The 22604-nt window shown below is 36.9% G+C and overlaps 1 protein-coding gene across 1 annotated transcript in view; it reads right to left on the bottom strand.

Annotated features, from left to right (window-relative positions):
• Positions 1-22604, bottom strand: part of LOC127455892 (cadherin-13-like) — a 570343-nt gene that overhangs the window by 121811 nt on the left and 425928 nt on the right. Inside the window, exon 8 of the mRNA XM_051724064.1 lies at positions 331-471. Within this exon, the coding sequence (XP_051580024.1) occupies positions 331-471 (141 nt within the window). The remainder of the gene's footprint in view (positions 1-330; positions 472-22604) is intronic.

Here is a 22604-nt window from a genome sequence, read left to right on the forward strand (position 1 = left end):
AAATTTGCTTGATTGTCATGAAAATAATGTCGCAATGCATATAATCTTAATGGTCATAAAAATTACTTTTTTTTTTTTCTTTATGCAAAATATGATTTCTTATTTTATCGTTTTGATTTCGGGGTAAAATGTGCCCTAGGGATGTTTTCATGAGATTCACATATACACTGACCAAACTACTCATATGGTTACAACATCACATTTCTACTCTCTTTGTTTCTCACATCAATTAATGACATCAAGATCACATCACAGTGATGACAATAATTATGACTATTATGAGGAAAAGGGAAAGAGGAAAGGTAGACCTAAAAAAGCTGGTCTTCCTACCAATGAGTGGGTAAACTCAGGTGCGTGATCATTCCTGTCTGTGATGGTGATGGTAGCAGTAGCAGTTCCTGTCAGTCCCACTTCACTTCCTGCCATGTCCTTGGCCACAATCTCCAACTCGTACTGCGTGGTCGGGAGAGTCTATGGACACAGAAATACACTGTTAGAAGCGTCTCACTAAAACATGCACAAGTTACTTGATATAGAACTTCTAGATGGAGGGAGGGTAGTTGTGATACATTTTAACCATGCTTAAGTGGCTTAATCTAAGAACAAGTAATTGTTCGATGACTGCTTTAGGGCTTGTTAGTACTGTAAATATGCAATGATAACCACCACCTACTTTTAATGAGTGCCTAAGTTGCAAATTAACTGATAAAAGAGCAATTAAGATTTAATCAGCCAATCATTTTATTGAAGTCATGGCATTAAAGGGATAGTTCACCCAAAAAATTTAAATTATGGAATAATTTACTTTCCCTTTTGCTGATACAAACCAATATGACTTTCTTCAGTGGAACAGACAAGGCGACGTTACACAGAATGTTAGCCTCAATAATCATTCACTTTCAAATGCATATTTTTCATTGTGTTCCACAGAAGAAAAAAGTAGAAAGTAATATGGGTTTGGAACAATGTGAGTGTGATTAAATAACAAAAAGGTTTTAATTTTGGGTGGACTTTTTAGGTTTTAATTTTGGGTGGACCTTTAACTCAAAATAACCAGAAATAACTTAATTTTCCAAAATCTAGCATTTTACCACTGACATTTAAAATGCTGAACTCAATCAGTTCACACAATCAGTTCATTACTACACATGATTGACTTATAATCTATGATACCAACATATCCTTTAGCTTATTAACATTTATTCATGCGTAAGTGATTCTTACACAAGGGACGATGTTGAAACAATAATAAAGGCTTCATGCAAGATCATCGCCATTCCCTGACAGGTGCTAGTCTACATAAATGTCAAGCTTCAGTCACTTTTCAAAGGTAATATTGAAAAAAACATTGAAAATGTAAACTACACCCACATCATCTTTTCTACAAGGCCAAGTCCTTAGTCGGAATGTCAATTCCGGAAAATATTGAGGGAAGGGAAAGACTTTCCTAAACAATTAATTAATAAATGTGCTTGCGTAAAAGACAGAAATGAAAACACCCAGAGGATATCAGCATTTTTATTCAAAAAGATGCTATGCTTACATAGTTTTAAATAGCATATATAATTTTCTTTAGCAATCTAAGGACACAAATGAATTCTTGCAACCCAGTTATAAAAGGCAAAGTGTTTTTTTTACAGATATTTCAGGAGAAATACCCTGCAATCACTGCATGAATAATACATTGCAGCATAACGCAGAGAAATAGGCACACGAGTTTTATTTCAACATCTGGTCTCCAACACACATGAGAAGTTATCTAAATCCATCAAAACAAATCTTTTTAGTGGTTAAAACCAGTTCATCTCTGTCTGACATGACCTACTCATCATGAAGAAAATCAGCCTATTCCAGACGAAAAGCCCAATAATCATAACAACAAGCATTTGTTAAAATAAGTTGACCCTACTGGAAAACCATGATGGCACATTACACTGGGACTTTGAGGTGCCATTAATGCTAACATTTATTTCCTTTATTGAAATCCCACTCAGTGCAGTGTTAAGTACCACATGCTTAATAAAACTCATCCATCTGTTTCACATAATGCCCAGGAGGCCCCTGCTGCAGTCATTTACCCATGGTGCAATGCTTTGCAATAAATTACCCTTGCTATTTCAAGCTTCAAACATTGCCTCAGAAGACTGTGATTCTGACAAAGCTGCAATTAATAAACTGAGGAATCACAGAATATTGTGAAATTTCAGACTATGAATAGACTTAAAACGTGGGCACTTTGGGAGTACAGTATCATTAAAGTGAAACAAAAGAGAAATGTATTAAATGTAGTTCTTTTTTTTTTCCGTTTGATTAAATCACGGCATGTAAAGATGCCAAATGATCCATTACACGTGTAAAACTCCTCCCATAGCCTTTTAATTATAATTCAAATAAGAAAATAATTGTGAAATATAAACCATTTGGCCAGGGAAGACCAATGATCTCATGTAAATCCACAACCAAAGATGATGTCATTAATATAAATGATGCGATACAAGAGTTTTATATCATCCCAAATTCAAAGTGGAAACGAAAAAGGGATAGAAACCATTAAAAATGATGTCAGCAGATGTAGAGAAATTTATGGTCAAGCATAGTTTAATGCTGTGTTCCATTCAAGGTCAGATGTGGCATATTCCTACTTGACATCTCTGACATTGGAACACTAAAGCTATTCTGTTGGCCAATACTCAGAAGATGGTGGATGGAAAACATTTATATTTATTGTGATCTCAGTTCTATCTGATGTGTCTCGCCTCTCCACTTGCGATCAGATCTTAATACCTTAATGCTTTTTAATTTGGTTATTAATTTTCACATGATTTCCCAAATTGGAAGTACTACTTCAAATGACATTCTATTGCACTTTTATTGGAAGTTGGAATGGAACACAGTTTAATACCATCCAAACTCCATTATTAGACTTATGTTATTATTTATTCTTATTCTTTAATTTGTAACATACTCTGTTCTCTAGAAATCCTCCCATGCTGAACTTTGAACAGAGAACAATGTTCATAATTCATATTCATTATTCATAAAACAGTACAACAGCATAACAATGCAACAAGTCAGTACAGTGCTTCCAACTACGAATGGCTTAGATTGGTTGGGAAGGCTGTCATTGACAAATGACTCATAAATGTAAGCGCAGCGTAGTTCTAGTGGGAAGACTAGCAGCTGTATATCATTGCACCTTTAGCTAGGTAACTCCTAGCCAATCACATGTAAGCCGATGCTTTATAAGTCTGCTCACGATCTATCACATTGCTGTTTCAGTGTGCTAACATGGCAACCTCCACCACCCCAGGTTCAGTCCCATCCTGCACGGGGGTAGGCTCCTCCCCCCGCCTCCTATCTCCAGCAGGATATGACGGTTCCGAGTACAACTTCTTTGGACCGCCAGACGGGGCTTAGGCCAAAGAGAGACATTACATTTCTGTTTTATATTCATCAAATAAATGTCATCTTAAATTTCACTCAAGTCTGCGAATCTTCCTGATAGAACTTATTTACTGCTGATAAACAGATGGTACTTCACAGTCCTGTGACTTGAAAAAAAGAAGACAAACCCATCTGGATAAGAGAAAGGTGGGTGCAGATTAAATCTCAGTGCCGTCAAAAGCTTGCACGAAACTCATGAGTAGATCTTAATGAGTCGAGCATCTCTCTCGTTCACCCACTCAGATCTATCATACCGTTGCATCTGTGACCTCCCCGTGTGCCTTTGAAGGTCATAAAACTACAAAACCTACTAAAAACATATGGAATATTGGCTAAATGTTTTGGGTACATCAGTAAATGTGATACAAGACTACAGGATACCTTTAAATACAAATTGTGTCATCATTAACCCTAAAAGTTGTTTCAAACCAGTATGACTTTTAGTCTGTGGAACAAAAACAGAGATGGTGGTCAGAATGACAGCCTCAGTCACCATTCAATTTTATTGTATGGAAAAAATAAATAAAGATGAAATGAAAGTTAATGGTGACTAAGGCTGTCAGTCCCAAACATTTTGCCTAACATTCCCCTTTTTTTTTTTTTTTTTTTGACAAAAAATGAAAATAAAAATACAGCTTTGGAACAACCATGACAGAATTTGTATTTTTGAATGAACTATTCCTTTACACTACATTGCATTACGATCTGGTTATCACGTTTTAAATCATTTAAAATCAGACTCAGTGCAAGGCTTTTCCTACGAGTCGAGTGTCTAAATAATTAAGTAATACAGGCTTTACAAGGTGGAAATATATGCATGGTGTTGAGATGGAACTGGCTTTGACCTGCTGAATAAGATACCACCTCGTCCCCTTCAATAGGTGTGATGTCATAATTATGCTTCTGTAGTTTCTTTTTCTTCTCTCAAGTGCTTTGAAATCCAGCATCTGCCTTTCCCAGCCCCTAAGCCTATTCACCAGTCTCCCCTTCATTGCTCAAGAACATAATGATCCATATAAAAGCCATAGAAGAACCAGCTGAAATGTTGAATAAAACTATGACGGGCTGTGTTATGTAGGGGATCTCTCTATCATGCCATTACTTTCTACCGGCCACGTCATCTTCTTTCTCACAATCTCTCTTTCATTTTCATTGATTTTCTTTGCACTTGCCTCCCTTCAATGTGCAGTTTTGCATAGTTCAGCTTTAACTAAGTTGTATATATGCTAATGTATCCTGTACCTTTAATTTAATACTTCTGCACAGTGCAGCGCAAATCTGGATGGTTTTATCGTTTTGTGTTTCTGCTTGATCGTTGGGAGGTTAGAAGCGTGTTATTCTCATTTCCTTTCATTTTCTCTTATTATGTTTTATCCTTGCCATCCACACCTTGAATAAAGCAATTTAAAACATTTCAGCTTCTCTCACTTTATGTCATAGATTAGTGTTGCATCCATGCTTTTTTTTTTTTTTTTTTTTTTAATTATTATTTTTTCACAAAGCTCTAAGTACAGCACATATAATAGTATGAAATCATAATAATTCAACTCATCAAGTTCTATTAACACACTGGTCTTTCATTTCAGGCAAATTTTCAAGACATTTGCAAGAAATTTCTAGATCCCATTTACCAATAATGTTAAAAAAAAGAATTTGTATCTATTCATTTTTGATCTATTAAACATCAATTTATAATTAGCATGATATAAATGTAAATGCCACCTTCCCCAGAATATTTTTGACTATAATGGACTAAGTTCTTGAAATTCTTCAACTAAGAATGAACTGCACATGCTAATAGTGCCATTTATTTGCACACGTTGTCTGAATTGCTCAATCTATAATAACACTTATTTACATTGAAAAGAGGTGTGGCTGAATACAATTAAAATAACTAAATTTAACTCATTAAATGACTTTCACTTATAACTTAAATAAGGATTAGAGGAATAGTTTTAGAAAAAAAAAAATTTTTTTTGACTTTCTTAAAAAAAGAAGCAAAAATCAAGGTTACAGTGAGGCACTTACTATAAAAGTAAATGGGGCCCATTTTTGGAGGGTTTAAGGGCAGAAATGTGAAGCTTACATTAATTCTTCTGTTAAAACTTGTGTATTATTTAAGCTGTAAAGTTACAGTCGTTATAGGGTTTAAGGGTTTATGTCATTACAAAGTTGTAAAATTAGATATAATTTTACACAGAAAAGGTTAGTACATAATTTTATCATACTTAAATCAGGTTAACATGCATATTGTTTATATCTTGTGGCTATACTTTTAAAACAGTGAGTATTTTAATGTTAACAGAATTGGCCCCATTCACTTCCATTGTAAGTACCTCACTTTAACCCAGATTTGTGCTTTTTTTTTAAGAAAAGGAGGATCGAAATTAATTTTTGTTGTAGTCAACATGCCACAAATGCTGTCGATTGAGCTTAACTTGTATTGAACCCGGAATATTCCTTTAAAAAGTCGGTTAGTGAACAAGATGCAAGTTTTTGCACTGAAATACAGCATGCAAAGTGGCACAGCTATTTAGTGAATTTATCCCTGAGTGTCAGAGATTACATCAGCTGTCTTCCTGATGATACCTGATGATTATCCATTTGCACATAATTTTCACATTCTTCTCAGCAAAATGTTTTCTCTGGTGTAACAGCTCAGGCCAAGTGAGACAAACATAAGTAGCCGACTAGCAGAACAGCTTGCTGGATCATAGCACATTGCCTCTGGCTCTGTGCTCCGCTGAGCTCAGAGGGAAGTCACAATGCTAGACAGCCTGAACATTGCACAACCAGGAACACATCACAGATTTACTCCCCTGAAAATCCCTAGCAAACGCTCCGTGCATGGCACTCACTAAAGGATGTCTAAACATAACGAAGGCTGGGTGCTGATACAAATAAAATTAGGCTGTTTTGCACAAAATAAGGCAGTGGATGTGTTGGCTGGCTGTCAGTCAGGTGGTGCATTGGAAACGGAGCCAAAATCAGTGAAGTTACTCAAGAGAGTCTCCTGACCCTTAAACTACACCAGCTGTGATAAGCATTTGAACAACAGCAAACAAAGTCTGTTTCTCACTGCAAATATGCACACACACACACACACACACACGTTGATGCAGCTATCCTTATGAGGACTCTCCATAGACATAATGATTTTTATACTGTACAAACTATAGATTCTATCCCCTAACCCTACCCCTAAACCTAACCCTCACAAAATTGAAAAACATTTTCAAAAAAACAAAACATTATTAGTATGTTTTTTTAAGCGAGGGTTAGGGTTAGGTTTAGGGTTAGTGATATGGTTACTGATATGACTGGGTCTTCATCTCATGTGAGTGCTCATAATTTTATACATATATCTGAAAATTACAATTAATTTCTTTAATAGTAAAATGTTTTAGTGAGGAAAAAATTACAGAGTGCACATTTAAGTCTTTGTTTACATAAATCCAACACATTTTAGTGAGGTTTATGCTAAAACAAGAGATAGTGTAAATCTCTCTAATTTTGAATAGATTTCTCTGAAAACAAGATGTAATATCTTACATAATTTTGCTTTTCCAGTATATGTGTCTTGTTTTAAAGATGTTAAAATATTTTTATATAATGCAGTTCACATTGTATTTATTTTTATATGTTCACTGGAAAACAAGACAAAAATACAAAGAAAATTGTTTATTGTGTGATAAATAAATAAATAAATACTGTAAAATCATGCATACATTTTTTTTTCTTTTGTGTAAAAAGCTACACCATATGATACTTATCATAAATCTCTTTGAATTCTATTAGATTTATCTGAAAAATATATTTTTTAAAGGTTAATATATATTATACACTTTTTGTTAGAAAACAAGAGAATTCTGACTACGATTTATTTATTTATTTATTTTATTTGCTCACTTTAAAGTTGTTCCAAACTCATATGACTTTCACAAAAAGTGATGTTAAGCAGAATGACTACACTCAAGTCACAATTCACTTTCATTGCATAATTTTTTAAATACAATGAAAGTGAATGGTGACTAAGGCTAAAATTCTGCCTAGCATCTCCTGTTGTGTTCCATGGGAAAAAGAATGTCATCCAGGTTCTTCTTGAAATGTGGTTTAGAAACTTGAAAACCTTGTTTAAAAACCTGTAGAGACTGTAGAGAATTTCTTCTAAAATTGTGCTTTTGTGATTGCTATTTCTCAGTGTGGTTCCTGTCTGCTATCCTTGAATGTACACTCCTAAATGGCCTCCAGCCATTCCACTGTTCCTTCTATTAAGCATTTTTCTCAGAAGACCATGTGTGCAGCTGCAGAGAGTTTTATAAGTTTGTGTAAAATCTCCCTGTATTGCGTCCTCTAACACGTCTCATCCTTCTACTCACTGATGGCTTAAAATCAGCAAACAGCTGTCATATTTGATGGATTTCATTATGCTTGGTAGCATGATTCATTGGACGTCTACTGAAAAGCCAGCCGTATTTTATAAATGAATCATGAGATGGAGACTAATTGCCATTAAAAAATTAACACTAATGCATGAACAATCCGAATGACGAAGCCACTGACACTGCAATATGCAAATATGTGTCCAATTATGATTAACAATCATCCAGCGTTCTATGTCAATTTGGAAAGCTTTTCATATTTCGTCGCACATGGGCTCGCGGAAGGATACGGCTCACTCCTAAAACTCTCTCCCTTTAACAAATATGCACCAAGATATAGTTTCCTGCTATTGACAAAACCCAATTTATTATAGTCTGAGGCTGTGCTTGAATATTAATAGAAAAGTAATTGAGCACTCCGGAATATGGAAACACTTGTCACTCCAGCAAAGGTATCCCATAGAGAAACCTGATATACAGAATGGCATTACATGTAAATTACATACAGTATATACCATGTATGTTCACATATGACTTTGACTGAAATAAAAATGTTACATACTTGTACATATATGCAACATACTGTATTTTGCACATGTAGCATACTTTAAAATATGTCACAAACAAACAGTGGAATTGGAAATATATGCCCACATATGACCTATAATTGTATGTGTTCATTAAATGGCCATATATCACATATATCACTAATTTTAGGACTCAAAAAATTCTCATCTAAGAGTAATTCATGAAGCATTTTAATGCTTAAAGTAGCTCCAAATCACACGACAACTCCCTAAGGGTCACTCACAAACGATCCGAAGCATGCCTGCTGCCGTCAATCCACATTAAAAACAAAAAATTAGAATATTATTATGACATTGACCATTTAAAAAGGCATCGCCTGAATCACAATTGAGTCTATGTATTTTAATAATCATGTATTTTAATGTAATTATAAATATTATAATGTTGACATTGACCTTTGAAACAGTATTGTCTTAATATCAATATTATTGTAAACTCTCCCACAAACTGAAACAACCAAATTACACTGGAGATAAAGGTTTTGACAACTCTGTGCTCCCTGGCCACATCTAAATAAAACTGTGTAGCATGGATGAATTGGGAAATTCTGTCATCCGTTAGCAGAATAATCTAGCAAACTATGTGCCCTCTTCAGAGGGCACATCGTACGAAAATTCATAGCGTATTTTTTCCTGTGGATGCACGGGAAAAAATTTGTCTTCGCTTACAAATAGCAGTTCACTGTCTACCAATCACTGTGGGCAATTTAAAAGTGCGCACTAATAAAACGCGACGTCATTCATAACAATGAGGTCAACTCCACTTTACACTTATCTAAAGCAGTTACTTGCTACTTGCTCTTAGCAGTTTTGTGAAAAGGTTTTAAGCAAAGACTCCTAGCTAGGAACTGTTTGGAGAACTCCTAGTGGTAAGATAAAAATATTTTGTAAATATGGGCCCAGGATCAAAGCCTTTCCCTAAACAAAGCCCTCCAAAAAAAAAAAAAAAAAAAAAAAAAAAAGGTTACTGGTGGTTTACAGGGTCCAAAGCTAGGTCCACACAAATAGTGAGCTCTGCAATGAAAGAGCCCCAAGGGGGGCTCATTTATTTTTTCCCCTTTCTGTTGTTCTTTAGTCTCGATTGTGAGTGTTTCTGTGTGCATTTGTGACACAGAGATTGATCTCTGGCACTTCCCTGCCTCTGACATTTCAAACAGAAGTTCTGCCCCGTGGCTCTCTTGAGTCAACATCCTGACATCGGGAGGGACACAGAGGGGATGATGTCAACTAAGGAGGCTGGTTGCAATCACCTAATATCCTAGATACCGCAGTTGCTCTGAACTAGGACAGGTTTTTTCATAAAAGGTGTGGTGTATAATAAGAAAACCCAGACTTTGACACAGGGTGTACATAGCAATTGCCAATTTTAACACATGATAAAAACACTGTGGACTAATATACTTATGCATACTATAAAGTATATGTACAGTTGAAGTCAAAAGTTTACATACACGCCAAATACATTTAAACTCAATTTTTTACAAGTCCTGACATTTAATCATAGAAAACATTGCTTGTCTTAGGTCAGTTAGGATCACTTCTTTATTTTAAGAATCTGAAATGTCAGGATAATAGTAGAGAGAAATATTTTTTTTTAATTTTTAATTTATTTATTTTTTTTTTTATTCCCAGTGGGTAAGAAGTTTACATACACTGTGTTAGTATTTGGTAGCATTGCCTTTAAATTCTTTAACTTGAGTCAAACATTTTGGATAGCCTTCCACAAGCTTCTCACAATAAGTTCCTGGAATTTTGGCCCATTCCTCCAGACAGAACTGGTGTAACTGAGTCAGGTTTGTAGGCATCCTTGCTCGCACCTCCTTGCACGCACATGCTTTTTCAGTTCTGCCCGCACATTTTATTTCAGATTGAGTTCAGGGATTTGTGATGGCTACTCCAATACCTTGACTTTGTTGTCCTTAAGCCATATTGCCACAACGTTGGAGGTATGCTTGGGGTCATTGTCCATTTGGAAGACCCATTTGCGACCAAGCTTTAACTTCATAGCTGATGTCTTGAGATGTTGCTTCAATATATCCACATAATTTTCCTTCCTCATGATGCCATCTATTTTGTGAAGTGCACCAGTCCCTCCTGCAGCAAAGCACCCCCACAACATGATGCTGCCACCCCCATGCTTCATGGTTGGGATGGTGTTCTTCGGCTTGCAAGCCTCACCCTTTTTCCTCCAAACATAATGATGGTCATTATGGCCAAAAAGTAAAATTTTTGTTTCATCAGACCAAAGGAAATTTTTCCAAAAGGTAAGAACTTTGTCACCATGTGCACTTGCAAACTGCAGTCTGGCTTTTTTATGACGGTTTTGGAGCATTGACTTTTTCATTGCTGAGCAGCCTTTCAGGTTATGTCGATATAGGACTTCTTTTACTGTGGATATAGATACTTGTCTACCTGTTTCCTCCAGCATCTTCACAAGGTCCTTTGCTGTTGTTCTGGGATTGATTTGCACTTTTCGCACAAAACTTTGTTCATCTTTAGGAGACAGAATGCATCTCCTTCCTGAGCAGTATGATGGCTGTGTGGTCCCATGGTGTTTATACTTGCATACTATTGTTTGTGCAGATGAACATGGTACATTAAGGTGTTTGGAAATTGCTCCCAAGGATGAATCAAACTTGTGGAGGTCCACAATTTTTTTCTGAGGTCTTGGCTGATTTCTTTTGATTTTCCCATGATGTCAAGCCCATGAAGGCACTGAGTTTGAAGCTAGGCCTTAAAATACATCCACAGGTACACCTCCAATTGACTCCAATTAGCCTATCAGATGCTAATTGGTTAATTGCCTAAAGGCTTGACATCATTTTCTGGAATTTTCCAAGCTGCTTAAAGGCACAGTTAACTTAGTGAATGTAAACTTCCGGCCTACTGGAATTGTGATATATTCAATTAAAAGTGAAACAATCTGTCTGTAAACAATTGTTGGAAAAATTACTCATGTCATGCACAAAGTAGATGTCCTAAACAACTTGCCAAAACTATAGTTTGCTAATATGAAATCTGTGGAGTGGTTAAAAAATTAGTCTTAATGAATTCAACCTAAGTGTATGTAAACTTCTGACTTCAACTATAATATATCAAGGCCGAATCTAGGGGGGTGCTGGGTTTGGCTTTGCACCCCCAAATTATCCCTATGCCAGGATTTCCGTTAGCTGGTAATTATCGGTTTTTGACCGTTAAAATGTCCCAATGTCTGACAAATGTAAACATTTTCAGACACAATATCCGGTGAAAACTCCTAACTCCTTTAATTGATGCCACAAGTGTACAGTGTGACGCCATCCCAATGATGACAGCAATTTGCTGCCACTGAGGTTTAAACTTTCCCGACAGCTTGCGAAATCCTAATCCACAACTACAGCAGGTTGTATCCCACACACACTGGCAAAAGCAGCCAGTGTTGTTCCCATCTCACATGCCTGCAGTGAGAAGCTTCTTACTTCAGAATTTCATTAACAGCCTTGCGTTGCTGTCTTCTTGAGCAAAAGGACACCAGGCTTATGTGCATCTCAAGCTGAAGAGAAACTTCACTTCAACGCTAATTCAATGAGTGACATTTGTTTTTATGGAAAAGCAGCTGTAATAAACAGATGTTTATTGTTCATTTTACATGACTGTGTAATTATTTTATCACATATTATGCATAGACCATAGCTTTACAGCGCAAAATAAATCACAGAAATCAGATGACTGGATTTTTCAAATTTGTTGTTTTAATTCCCAAACAAGTTGGCTGGCACCAAAATTTCTTACCGGAAACTCTGCCCTATGCTAATCTTTGACTCCCCTGCGAATATGACTTTGATGAAGTTTTCAGGACACCTTGCACTACGAGAAAGCACAAATCCTCTATGCCCCCTTACTTTGGATGTATTTACAGAGACCGATCTGCCAAATTATTGAGCCGATGATAGCAGGAAAGATGCGGCATCTCTTGATGCATGAGGGGCTTATTGGGGTCAAGGTTGGGGTTTCAGGGCTGAAGAAACAGAGCAGAAAAAGAGCATGGCTAATCCAGACTAATCACTGTCAATTACCATCCAGTAATAGGGAGGAAGTAGTCCCTATTACCCCTGGCCTGCCAAAGAGGAAACGATGAGGAAGAAGGGGGAAGGGACAAAGAGGGTAAGGGGGGTGATGTTTTATCATGGCCATCAAAGCCCATCTGGGAAGTGGCAGCAGCACTTATGTTAAAGAGCACAGGTGTTGCTGTTTAAACGTTAATTAGATTAGTGCAGATCAAAGGCAGACTGTCACCAGCGGGGAGCAGTTACATTGCAGGGAAGGGCAAAGGAGGTCTCTAAGGAACCATGTGGGCAGGAATTCTTTTTTTTCCCCACTGATTAAGACAGATGAATTTGCTTACCAAAGCTGGTTTCTCTGGTTTCCACCAAGACTAAGATCATCAAGGGGGAAGGTGGAAGCCAGAATGCTCTGTGTTCTGTTAAGGCAACTTAATTGTTCTTGGTTGACACCATACATTCTCTTCGCTTAATGTGATGTTCTAAAGTAGGCCATGTTTCTAGATAAACATCATTGTTTGTCCTGGAACAACATTCCTTACAACCAATCAGATTTTAGGGTAAGATCGAGGGTTGTTTGTGCAGCCAGACTTTTCACTAACAAAATAAAGCTTGGTTCACATTGCAGCTTAGACCCAGTTCATGCCTAGTAATAAAGACCCAGTGAAATCAAAATGTTGCAGCTTTTAGGCCATATCTATTAGCTTTAAGGACATCTAAATGCTAGAGTACTCCTAAACAAAATTCATTTTCAGAAGCTATAACCATTTAAACTCTCTGGCCAAAAAGGAACATCTATGATGTCACGTAGAGGTTGAGAAATCTTGTCCAATAAAATGCTTTCCAAAAAAGAATGCAACTTCTCCCTACAACTGTTCAGCTCATCTGGCTGTGTTCTAACTGGCACTGATCACACCTTTGCAGGGCACTTCAGGGCAGCTTTTGCTTTCACTTTCAACATGTGAAAGAATGTGAAAGTGAAAGTGGAAATTGAGATTTACAGTAAAAAAATAAAAAGAAGACTTAAATATTGATCTGTTTCTCACCCCTACCTATCACATAACTTCTGAAGATATGGATTTAACCACTGGAGTCTTATGGATTAATTTTATGGTGCCTTTATGTGATTTTTGAAGCTTCAAATGTCTGGCCACCATTCACTTGCAAAGTATGGACCTACAGAGCTGAAATATTCTTCTAAAAATGTATGCTTGTCTTCAGCAGAAGAAAGAAAGTCATACACATCTGGGATGGCATGAGGGTGAGTAAATGATGACAGAATTTTAATTTGGGGTGAAATATCCCTTTAAGGGCATCCATATGTGAAGAAATGTATCATATAAACAATAGAAACTGTGCATGAGAGAGCTGGACTTCATATGCATAAAAGGTGTGTGCATAATTTCACTCCATTAAATTGTGCGTGAAGTTTCATTACAACTGTGCCTCCCTAGGGACCGGACTAGGGAACAGAAACGCTGGTAGACATAACCATAACTTGTGCAAAACTAATAATTAGGCTCATAATTATAAATATGCAGATCAGGCTTTAAAAATCTTAAATAACACTGCTCATATAATCCAAGTAATGACTTGAATTAAACAGTTTAAATCCCTGTAGGTGGCTCAGAAGGAGAATACCCATCTCTCTCGGAGATCAGTGGGAAAAGGCTTAAGGAGTTTTTAGCAAAAAAAAAAAAAAAAAGAGCAAAGATTCCACAGATAAGAGAGTCCGAGAGAATTCTCCTCTTCTCTGACAGCCCTCCAGCAGTAGATAGGAGCTACTGTGTGTGGAGCCAAGACCCCACATGGAGCCCTATCCCTCTAGAGATGAGCACACATGCTGGAAGTGTTCAATCAGCTTAGTAGACAGAGTAAACAAATGCTCAGAAAAAGAGAGAGACAGAATGAGAGACAGCAAGTCCACGTGTAGGAGAGACAGGTGGTGGTGAGAGCAGTAGAGAGCAGGATAGATAGAGCTTTAGGGGATGAGAGATTTAGCCCATCATCTGGGATAAATCTATCTTCTTCAGATTTCACATATGGTGTGTATAGAAGAGGCTTTCTGTCCAACAGTGTCAGTGGTGTCCAACAGCTATTATAGTGTCCAACAGCTATTATAGTTAAAAAAGCTTTTTTATCTCCTTTTGTAGTTGTATTTATTTTTAGTTAGTTTTAATTGCTCATTAAAAGTTTTAGTCAGTTTACCTTAACATAAGTCATTACAGTACACAGCAATCCATTTTATTTTATTATAGATTTATTATAAAGGCTTTTCTAAGGATCCATCAATGTACACCTGTGTCAGACAGACACTTTAGTTGGGTCGTGTCATAAACATACTCTTTTTAGGTCGCTGCGTCAAGTTAAACATAGTTCGAAACTTAGAAAGACACGTCTTGAGATCCCGGTGTTCAAAACTGGTGCTACTTCAAGCTTGAATTGCTTCGATGGTAGAAATATTCCTTATTACGGGGACATGATTGTGTTAATTTTTTGAACAAGTTATTTTTTATAGAATTAATCACACTGAATTAACACGTTAAATCGACAGCCCTCTATTTTTATATTCTCCTCTTTTCTCCTCAATTTGGAATGCCCAATTCCCAATGCACTCTAAGTCCTTGTGGTGGTGTAGTGATGAATCTCAGTTGCCTCCGTGTCTGAGACTGTCAATCCGCACATCTTATCACGTTTTCCCCGCAGTTGCCATATTTGTGACCATCAGCGGGAGGAAACAATGGTGGTGAATGAAAAAAACACCCATAAAACGATAAAGAAAAACATAAAATAAAAATAACACTTTTAAACCATGCCACATCCCAGGAAAGGTGTATACAGGTCTGAGATCAGGACAAATATTGCCAAATTTGACTTTTGCGGACATTTAAATGTATTTTTCCATTCACGATTTACCTCCGTATGCCGGCGAGTCTTATGTGTGACTAGCAAGTACACACATCACCATAAACATCTCTCATTCAGAATTACTATTGTTTTCTGTTTTGATTTGATCAAAATATTACAAAACATCTGTGATGATCCCATCTGTATGAATGTACGAGCTGACTTTTACTCATGAATAATACACAAAGTAACCGAGGCATATTAGTGAATAAGACTAATATGTTTACATTGTAGTCTGTAGTCTCTAAATAAATTATTTTCTTCATAATATTATGATGTGTTGTTTTTTTTGACTAACATTAATATATACACATGAACTATATACTATATATTCACATTATATTACTTTTTTATAAATAGAAACAAAAATTTAGCCGGCTTTTGATGCATCCCACAGCGTAGCACATGAAGAAATATGGAATTTTGGGCACAAACATGGCGGCACGGTCATACACTGACGTTACATGAAACAGGTCATTATGTTGGGGTCTTCATACTTATATAGTCATGGACAACAGGGGGCCTTGGAGTAAATAAAGGTTGACGACCATTATTTTAGTGCATATTTATAGTTTAAATTGCGGAAATATCCAAGCATTTTTTTATTTTACTTTTGTATTTTTTTTATTGTAGTTAACAAAATTATTTCATTATAGTTTTCAGATTTAAATGGTTATAAATTTGAATACAAATTGGGAAAAAGGCAGATAAATGGGTTAGTAATTGCCTCTACACATCATATTACCTCACTTTATTGATACTGCTGTTAAAAAATATATTTTAAGGGAAGACAACCTGTATACACAAATAATTATGCAAAGATGCACATTAAAATGCAAAGACACACCTGAATAATGTGTAATTTGTACAGGTGAGCAAGGAACGTGCCTGAGCGAGGAGAATAAAGCTCTGATTAATGGTAAAACCTTTTAAACAGTTTCCACCAACAGTGTAGTTCCCTCGGGGAAGGCAAAGTGTAAAAATGACATGCTTTGTCTAAAACTACTCAAGAAAGTGTCAACAGCAAGGGCGTAATTGCTACAAAATGTCACCACGGCTGATTACAAGCGATTTGTACCTCAGCGAAAAAGAAACCAAATTAGAATAAATAAATAAATAAATAAAAACATGCTTCCCTTGATGAAAGAATATTTAATGAAACACCACATGCACAATTCGGCTAGCAAACACATGCAAATTTCCATCAAGGGCTCGCAAGATAAACAATTAAAAAATAATTATAATAAGAATAATTTTAAAGAAAATGTTTCACCCTTGATTGTCATTTGGGTAAATACCAAAAACTGTATTAACAAAATGTTAATAAAACAATAATAAACACATTGAGAGGGACCTGAAGGGGTGAGAGCTGAAACAGGGGTAAGGAATATGTTAGCCAAACTTGCTCTGTCTAATAACTCTAATGTGTCAGCCTTATGCTAATATTAGTGCTGGAGTTGATTCGGCTCAGCTGGGTGTGAGTTGAGTGTGATATGGGGGACAAAGCCTCCCTCTGTGAATCTAATGAAAAAGTCAACAACACTGCATTGAACCGCCTCTGGACATTGCCCAGGTTCTGTGGTGTTGCAAGTTGCTTTTGCACACACATTATTAATTGCTATACACACACAAGGACCTAGCGTGTTTATACACAGACCGGAAGACACACAATATAAACAGATTCTAATAAAGAGAACACCACAGCCACAGTTATAAATGCCACATTTGATGAAAGAAACATAAATAACTGTCACATCTCAGCTCTTGTCAAACTATAATTTCTGTCATTTTTCAATCCGTCGGGTAAATTCATTTTCAATTATAGTAATTTGACATGTCTTATGAACTAAGCTTTTTCTGAGATGTACCATAATAAGAAAAAGGAAGTCATCTGTTATCTTGCAGGCTCAAACCAGTGATCTAAACTCAGCAAGCACAAAACGTTTCTCAACATTTCACAACATTGCATTCTGGTAGCAGTTAGGTAACATCACCATATAATGTTTTAAAAACATTTTAGAACAGTCAAAGTTTAAAAATACCGTAACGAACTTACATTCGACCACAACTACCAAACATTTGGCTAAGTATGTTCTGAGTATTTATATTATTTCAACTTTGTGAATGAAAAAAAAAAAAATAAAAAAAAAAAAACTTGTGCAAGACAAACTTTTCCTTGCGCAAAATGTTAAAGAGATCTCTATCCTTCACTGTTTTTCTCACTAATAATGTACTGTGTTATGTTGAGGTAAACACTTTTAAAGATGTACATAGCAAAAATATTCTGACAATAATATATGTAGCTGGACACAGTAATTAGGCTCCTAAATCATCAAAAGGGACTCCCCCAACAACATCATAAAAATGTTTCTGCAATGCTGTGAAAATATATTTTATTACAATAAAAAAAATAAACAGACATCTGTCATATTAGGTACCTACTGTAGAATACAAATGTCTTGCAAAGACAACAAAAAAGTTATACAAAGTAGAGTTGTAGTCATCAATTTCAGAGAGTTTCATAATGATACTAGGAAATATGGGTTCAAGATAAGGGACTCTTTCCGGATGAGAGCTTACAGCACATGAGCATCGAAAGATAAATCTACTTTTTTCATCTTTAAATGCCATCAAATAAAATTGAATAATAGCCCACCAATTAAACTACATATAGGGCCAGAAAAGAAATAATTAGGCACATTTTCACATCTCTTGTACTTGCTCCCCCTCTCCACAGATGAAACGAGATGAGAAATAAAGGATGGTGACATCTTCAAATAATTGCCCTTGGCTTATATATATTATACACACACACACACACACACACACATACAAGGTCAGGTAGACCAAGAAAGATTTCAGCCACAACTGCCAGAAGGATTGTTCAGGATACAACAAAAAACCCACAGGTAACCTCAGGAGAAATACAGGCTACTCTGGAAAAAGACGGTGTGGTTGTTTCAAGGAGCACAATACGACGATACTTGAATAAAAAATGAACTGCATGGTCGAGTTGCCAGAAAGAAGCCTTTACTGTGCCAAATCCACAAAAAAGCCCAGTTACAATATGCCTGACAACACCTTGATATGCCTCACAGCTTCTGGCACACTGTAATTTGGAGTCACGAGACCAAAATAGAGATTTGTTTGGAGAGGGGTCAACAAGGCCTATAGTTAAAAGAATACCATCCCCACTGTGAACCATGGTGGTGGCTCACTGATGTTTTGGGGGTGTGTGAGCTCTAAAGGCACGGGGAATCTTGTGAAAATTGATGGCAAGATGAATGCAGCATGTTATCAGAAAATACTGGCAGACAATTTGCATTCTTCTGCACAAAAGCTGCGTATGGGATGCTCTTGGACTTTCCAGCATGACAGTGACCCTAAGCACAAGGCCAAGTTGACTATCCAGTGGTTAGAGCAGAAAAAGGTGAAGGTTCTGGAGTGGCCATCGCAGTCTCCTGACCATAATATCATTGAGCCACTCTGGGGGATCTCAAACGTGTGGTTCATGCAAGACGACAAAAGACTTTGCATGACCTGGAGGCATTTTGCCAAGACGAATGGGCAGCTATACCACCTGCAAGAATTTGGGGCCTCATAGACAACTATTACAAAAGATTGCACATTGTCATTGATGCTAAAGGGGGCAATACACAGTATTAAGAACTAAGGGTATGCAGACTTTTGAACCAGGGTCATTTAATTTTTTTCATTGTTGCCATGTTTTGTTTTATGATTGTGCCATTCTGTTATAACCTACAGTTGAATATGAATCCCATAAGAAATAAAAGAAATGTGTTTTGCCTGCTCTTTCATGTTTTCTTTAAAAATGGTACATATATTACCAATTCTCCAAGGGTATGCAAACTTTTGAGCACAACTGATACACACACACACACACACACACACACACACACACACACACACACACAGTTGAAGTCAGAAGTTTACATACACTTAGGTTGAGGTCATTAAAACAAATTTTTTAACCACTCCACAGATTTCATATTAGCAAACTGTAGTTTTGGCAAGTCGTTTAGGACATCTACTTTGTACAATTGTTTACAGACAGATTGTTTCCCTTTTAATAGACTATATCACAATTCCAGTGGGTCAGAAGTTTACATACACTAAGTTAACTGTGCCTTTAAGCAGCTTTGAAAATTCCAGAAAATGGTATCAAGCCTTTAGGCAATTTGCCAATTAGCTTCTGACAGAAGGTATACTGAATTGGAGGTGTACCTGTGGATGTATTTTAAGGCCTACCTTCAAACTCCGTGCCTCTTTGCTTGACATCATGGGGAAATCAAAAGAAATCAGCTAAGACCTCAGAAAATAAATTGTGGACCTCCACAAGTCTGGTTCATCCTTGGGAGCAATTTCCAAACACCTGAAGGTACCACATTCATCTTTACAAACAATAGTATGCAAGTATAAACACCATGGGACCACGCAGCCATCACACCACTCAGGAACGAGACACAATCTGTCTCCTAGAGATGAATGTAGTTTGGTGCATAAAGTGTAAATCAATCCCAGAACAACAGCAGAGTACCTTGTGAAGATGCTGGAGGAAACAGGTAGACAAGTATCTATATCCACAGTAAAACAAGTCCAATATCGACATAACCTGAAAGGCTGCCCAGCAAGGAAGAAGCCACTGCACCACCATAAAAAAGCCAGACTACAGTTCGCAAGTGCACATGGGGACAAAAATCTTACTTTTTAGAGAAATGTCCTCTGGTCTGATGAAACAAAAATTGAAGTGTTTGGCCATAATGACCATCGTTATGTTTGGAGGATAAAGGGTGAGGCTTGCAAGCCAAAGAACCCCATCCCAACCGTGAAGTATGGGGGTGGCAGCATCATGTTGTGGGGGAGCTTTGCTGCAGGAGGGACTGGTGCACTTTACAAAATAGATGGCATCATGAGGAAGGAAAATGATGTGGATATATTGAAGCAACTTCTCAAGACTTCAGCCAGGAAGTTAAAGCTCGGTCACAAATGGGTCTTCCAAATGGACAATGACCCCAAGCATACCTCCAAAGTTGTGGCAAAATGGCTTAAGGACAACAAATTCAAGGTATTGGAGTGGCTATCACAAAGCCCTGACCTCAATCCGATATAAAATGTGTGGGCAGAACTGAAAAAGCATTTGCGAGCAAGGTGGCCTACAAAACTGACTCAGTTACACCAGTTCTGTCTGGAGGAATGGGCTAAAATTCCAGCAACATATTGGGAGAAGCTTGTGGAAAGCTACCCAAAACGTTTTGACCCAAGTACAAACAATTTAAAAGGCAATGCTACCAAATACTAACAAAGTGTATGTAAACTTCTGACCCACTGGGAATGTGATGAAAGAATTAAAAGCTGAAATATATCCTTCTCTCTACTATTATTCTGACATTTAACATTCTTAAAATAAAGTAGTGATCCTAACTGATCTAAGACAGGTAATGTTTTCTATGATTAAATGTCAGAAATTGTGAAAAACTGAGTTTAAATGTATTTGGCCAAGGTGTATGTAAACTTCTGACTTCAACTGTATATATAGCATCGTATATATATATATATATATATATATATATATATATATATATATATATATATATATATATATATATATATATATATATACAGGTGCATCTCAATAAATTAGAATGTCGTGGAAAAGTTCATTTATTTCAGTAATTCAACTCAAATTGTGAAACTCATGTATTAAATAAATTCAATGCACACAGACTGAAGTAGTTTAAGTCTTTGGTTCTTTTAATTGTGATGATTTTGGCTCACATTTAACAAAAACCCACCAATTCACTATCTCAACAAATTAGAATATGGTGACATGCCAATCAGCTAATCAACTCAAAACACCTGCAAAGGTTTCCTGAGCCTTCAAAATGGTCTCTCAGTTTGGTTCACTAGGCTACACAATCATGGGGAAGACTGCTGATCTAACAGTTGTCCAGAAGACAATCATTGACACCCTTCACAAGGAGGGTAAGCCACAAACATTCATTGCCAAAGAAGCTGGCTGTGCACAGAGTGCTGTATCCAAGCATGTAAACAGAAAGTTGAGTGGAAGGAAAAAGTGTGGAAGAAAAAGATGCACAACCAACCGAGAGAACCGCAGCCTTATGAGGATTGTCAAGCAAAATCGATTCAAGAATTTGGGTGAACTTCACAAGGAATGGACTGAGGCTGGAGTCAAGGCATCAACCACACACAGACATGTCAAGGAATTTGGCTACAGTTGTCGTATTCCTCTTGTTAAGCCACTCCTGAACCACAGACAACATCAGAGGAGTCTTACCTGGGCTAAGGAGAAGAAAAACTGGACTGTTGCCCAGTGGTCCAAAGTCCTCTTTTCAGATGAGAGCAAGTTTTGTATTTCATTTGGAAACCAAGGTCCTAGAGTCTGGAGGAAGGGTGGAGAAGCTCATAGCCCAAGTTGCTTGAAGTCCAGTGTTAAGTTTCCACAGTCTGTGATGATTTGGGGTGCAATGTCATCTGCTGGTGTTGGTCCATTGTGTTTTTTGAAAACCAAAGTCACTGCACCCATTTACCAAGAAATTTTGGAGCACTTCATGCTTCCTTCTGCTGACCAGCTTTTTAAAGATGCTGCTTTCATTTTCCAGCAGGATTTGGCACCTGCCCACACTGCCAAAAGCACCAAAAGTTGGTTAAATGACCATGGTGTTGGTGTGCTTGACTGGCCAGCAAACTCACCAGACCTGAACCCCATAGAGAATCTATGGGGTATTGTCAAGAGGAAAATGAGAAACAAGAGACCAAAAAATGCAGATGAGCTGAAGGCCACTGTCAAAGAAACCTGGGCTTCCATACCACCTCAGCAGTGCCACAAACTGATCACCTCCATGCCATGCCGAATTGAGGCAGTAATTAAAGCAAAAGGAGCCCCTACCAAGTATTGAGTACATATACAGTAAATGAACATACTTTCCAGAAGGCCAACAATTCACTAAAAATGTTTTTTTTATTGGTCTTATGATGTATTCTAATTTTTTGAGATAGTGAATTGGTGGGTTTTTGTTAAATGTGAGCACAATCATCACAATTAAAAGAACCAAAGACATAAACTACTTCAGTCTGTGTGCATTGAATTTATTTAATACACGAGTTTCACAATTTGAGTTGAATTACTGAAATAAATGAACTTTTCCACGACATTCTAATTTATTGAGATGCACCTGTATATATATACATATACATATATATAT

This window comes from Myxocyprinus asiaticus, chromosome 18 (assembly GCF_019703515.2).
Source record: "Myxocyprinus asiaticus isolate MX2 ecotype Aquarium Trade chromosome 18, UBuf_Myxa_2, whole genome shotgun sequence".
In the NCBI taxonomy this organism is placed as follows: Eukaryota; Metazoa; Chordata; class Actinopteri; order Cypriniformes; family Catostomidae; genus Myxocyprinus; species Myxocyprinus asiaticus.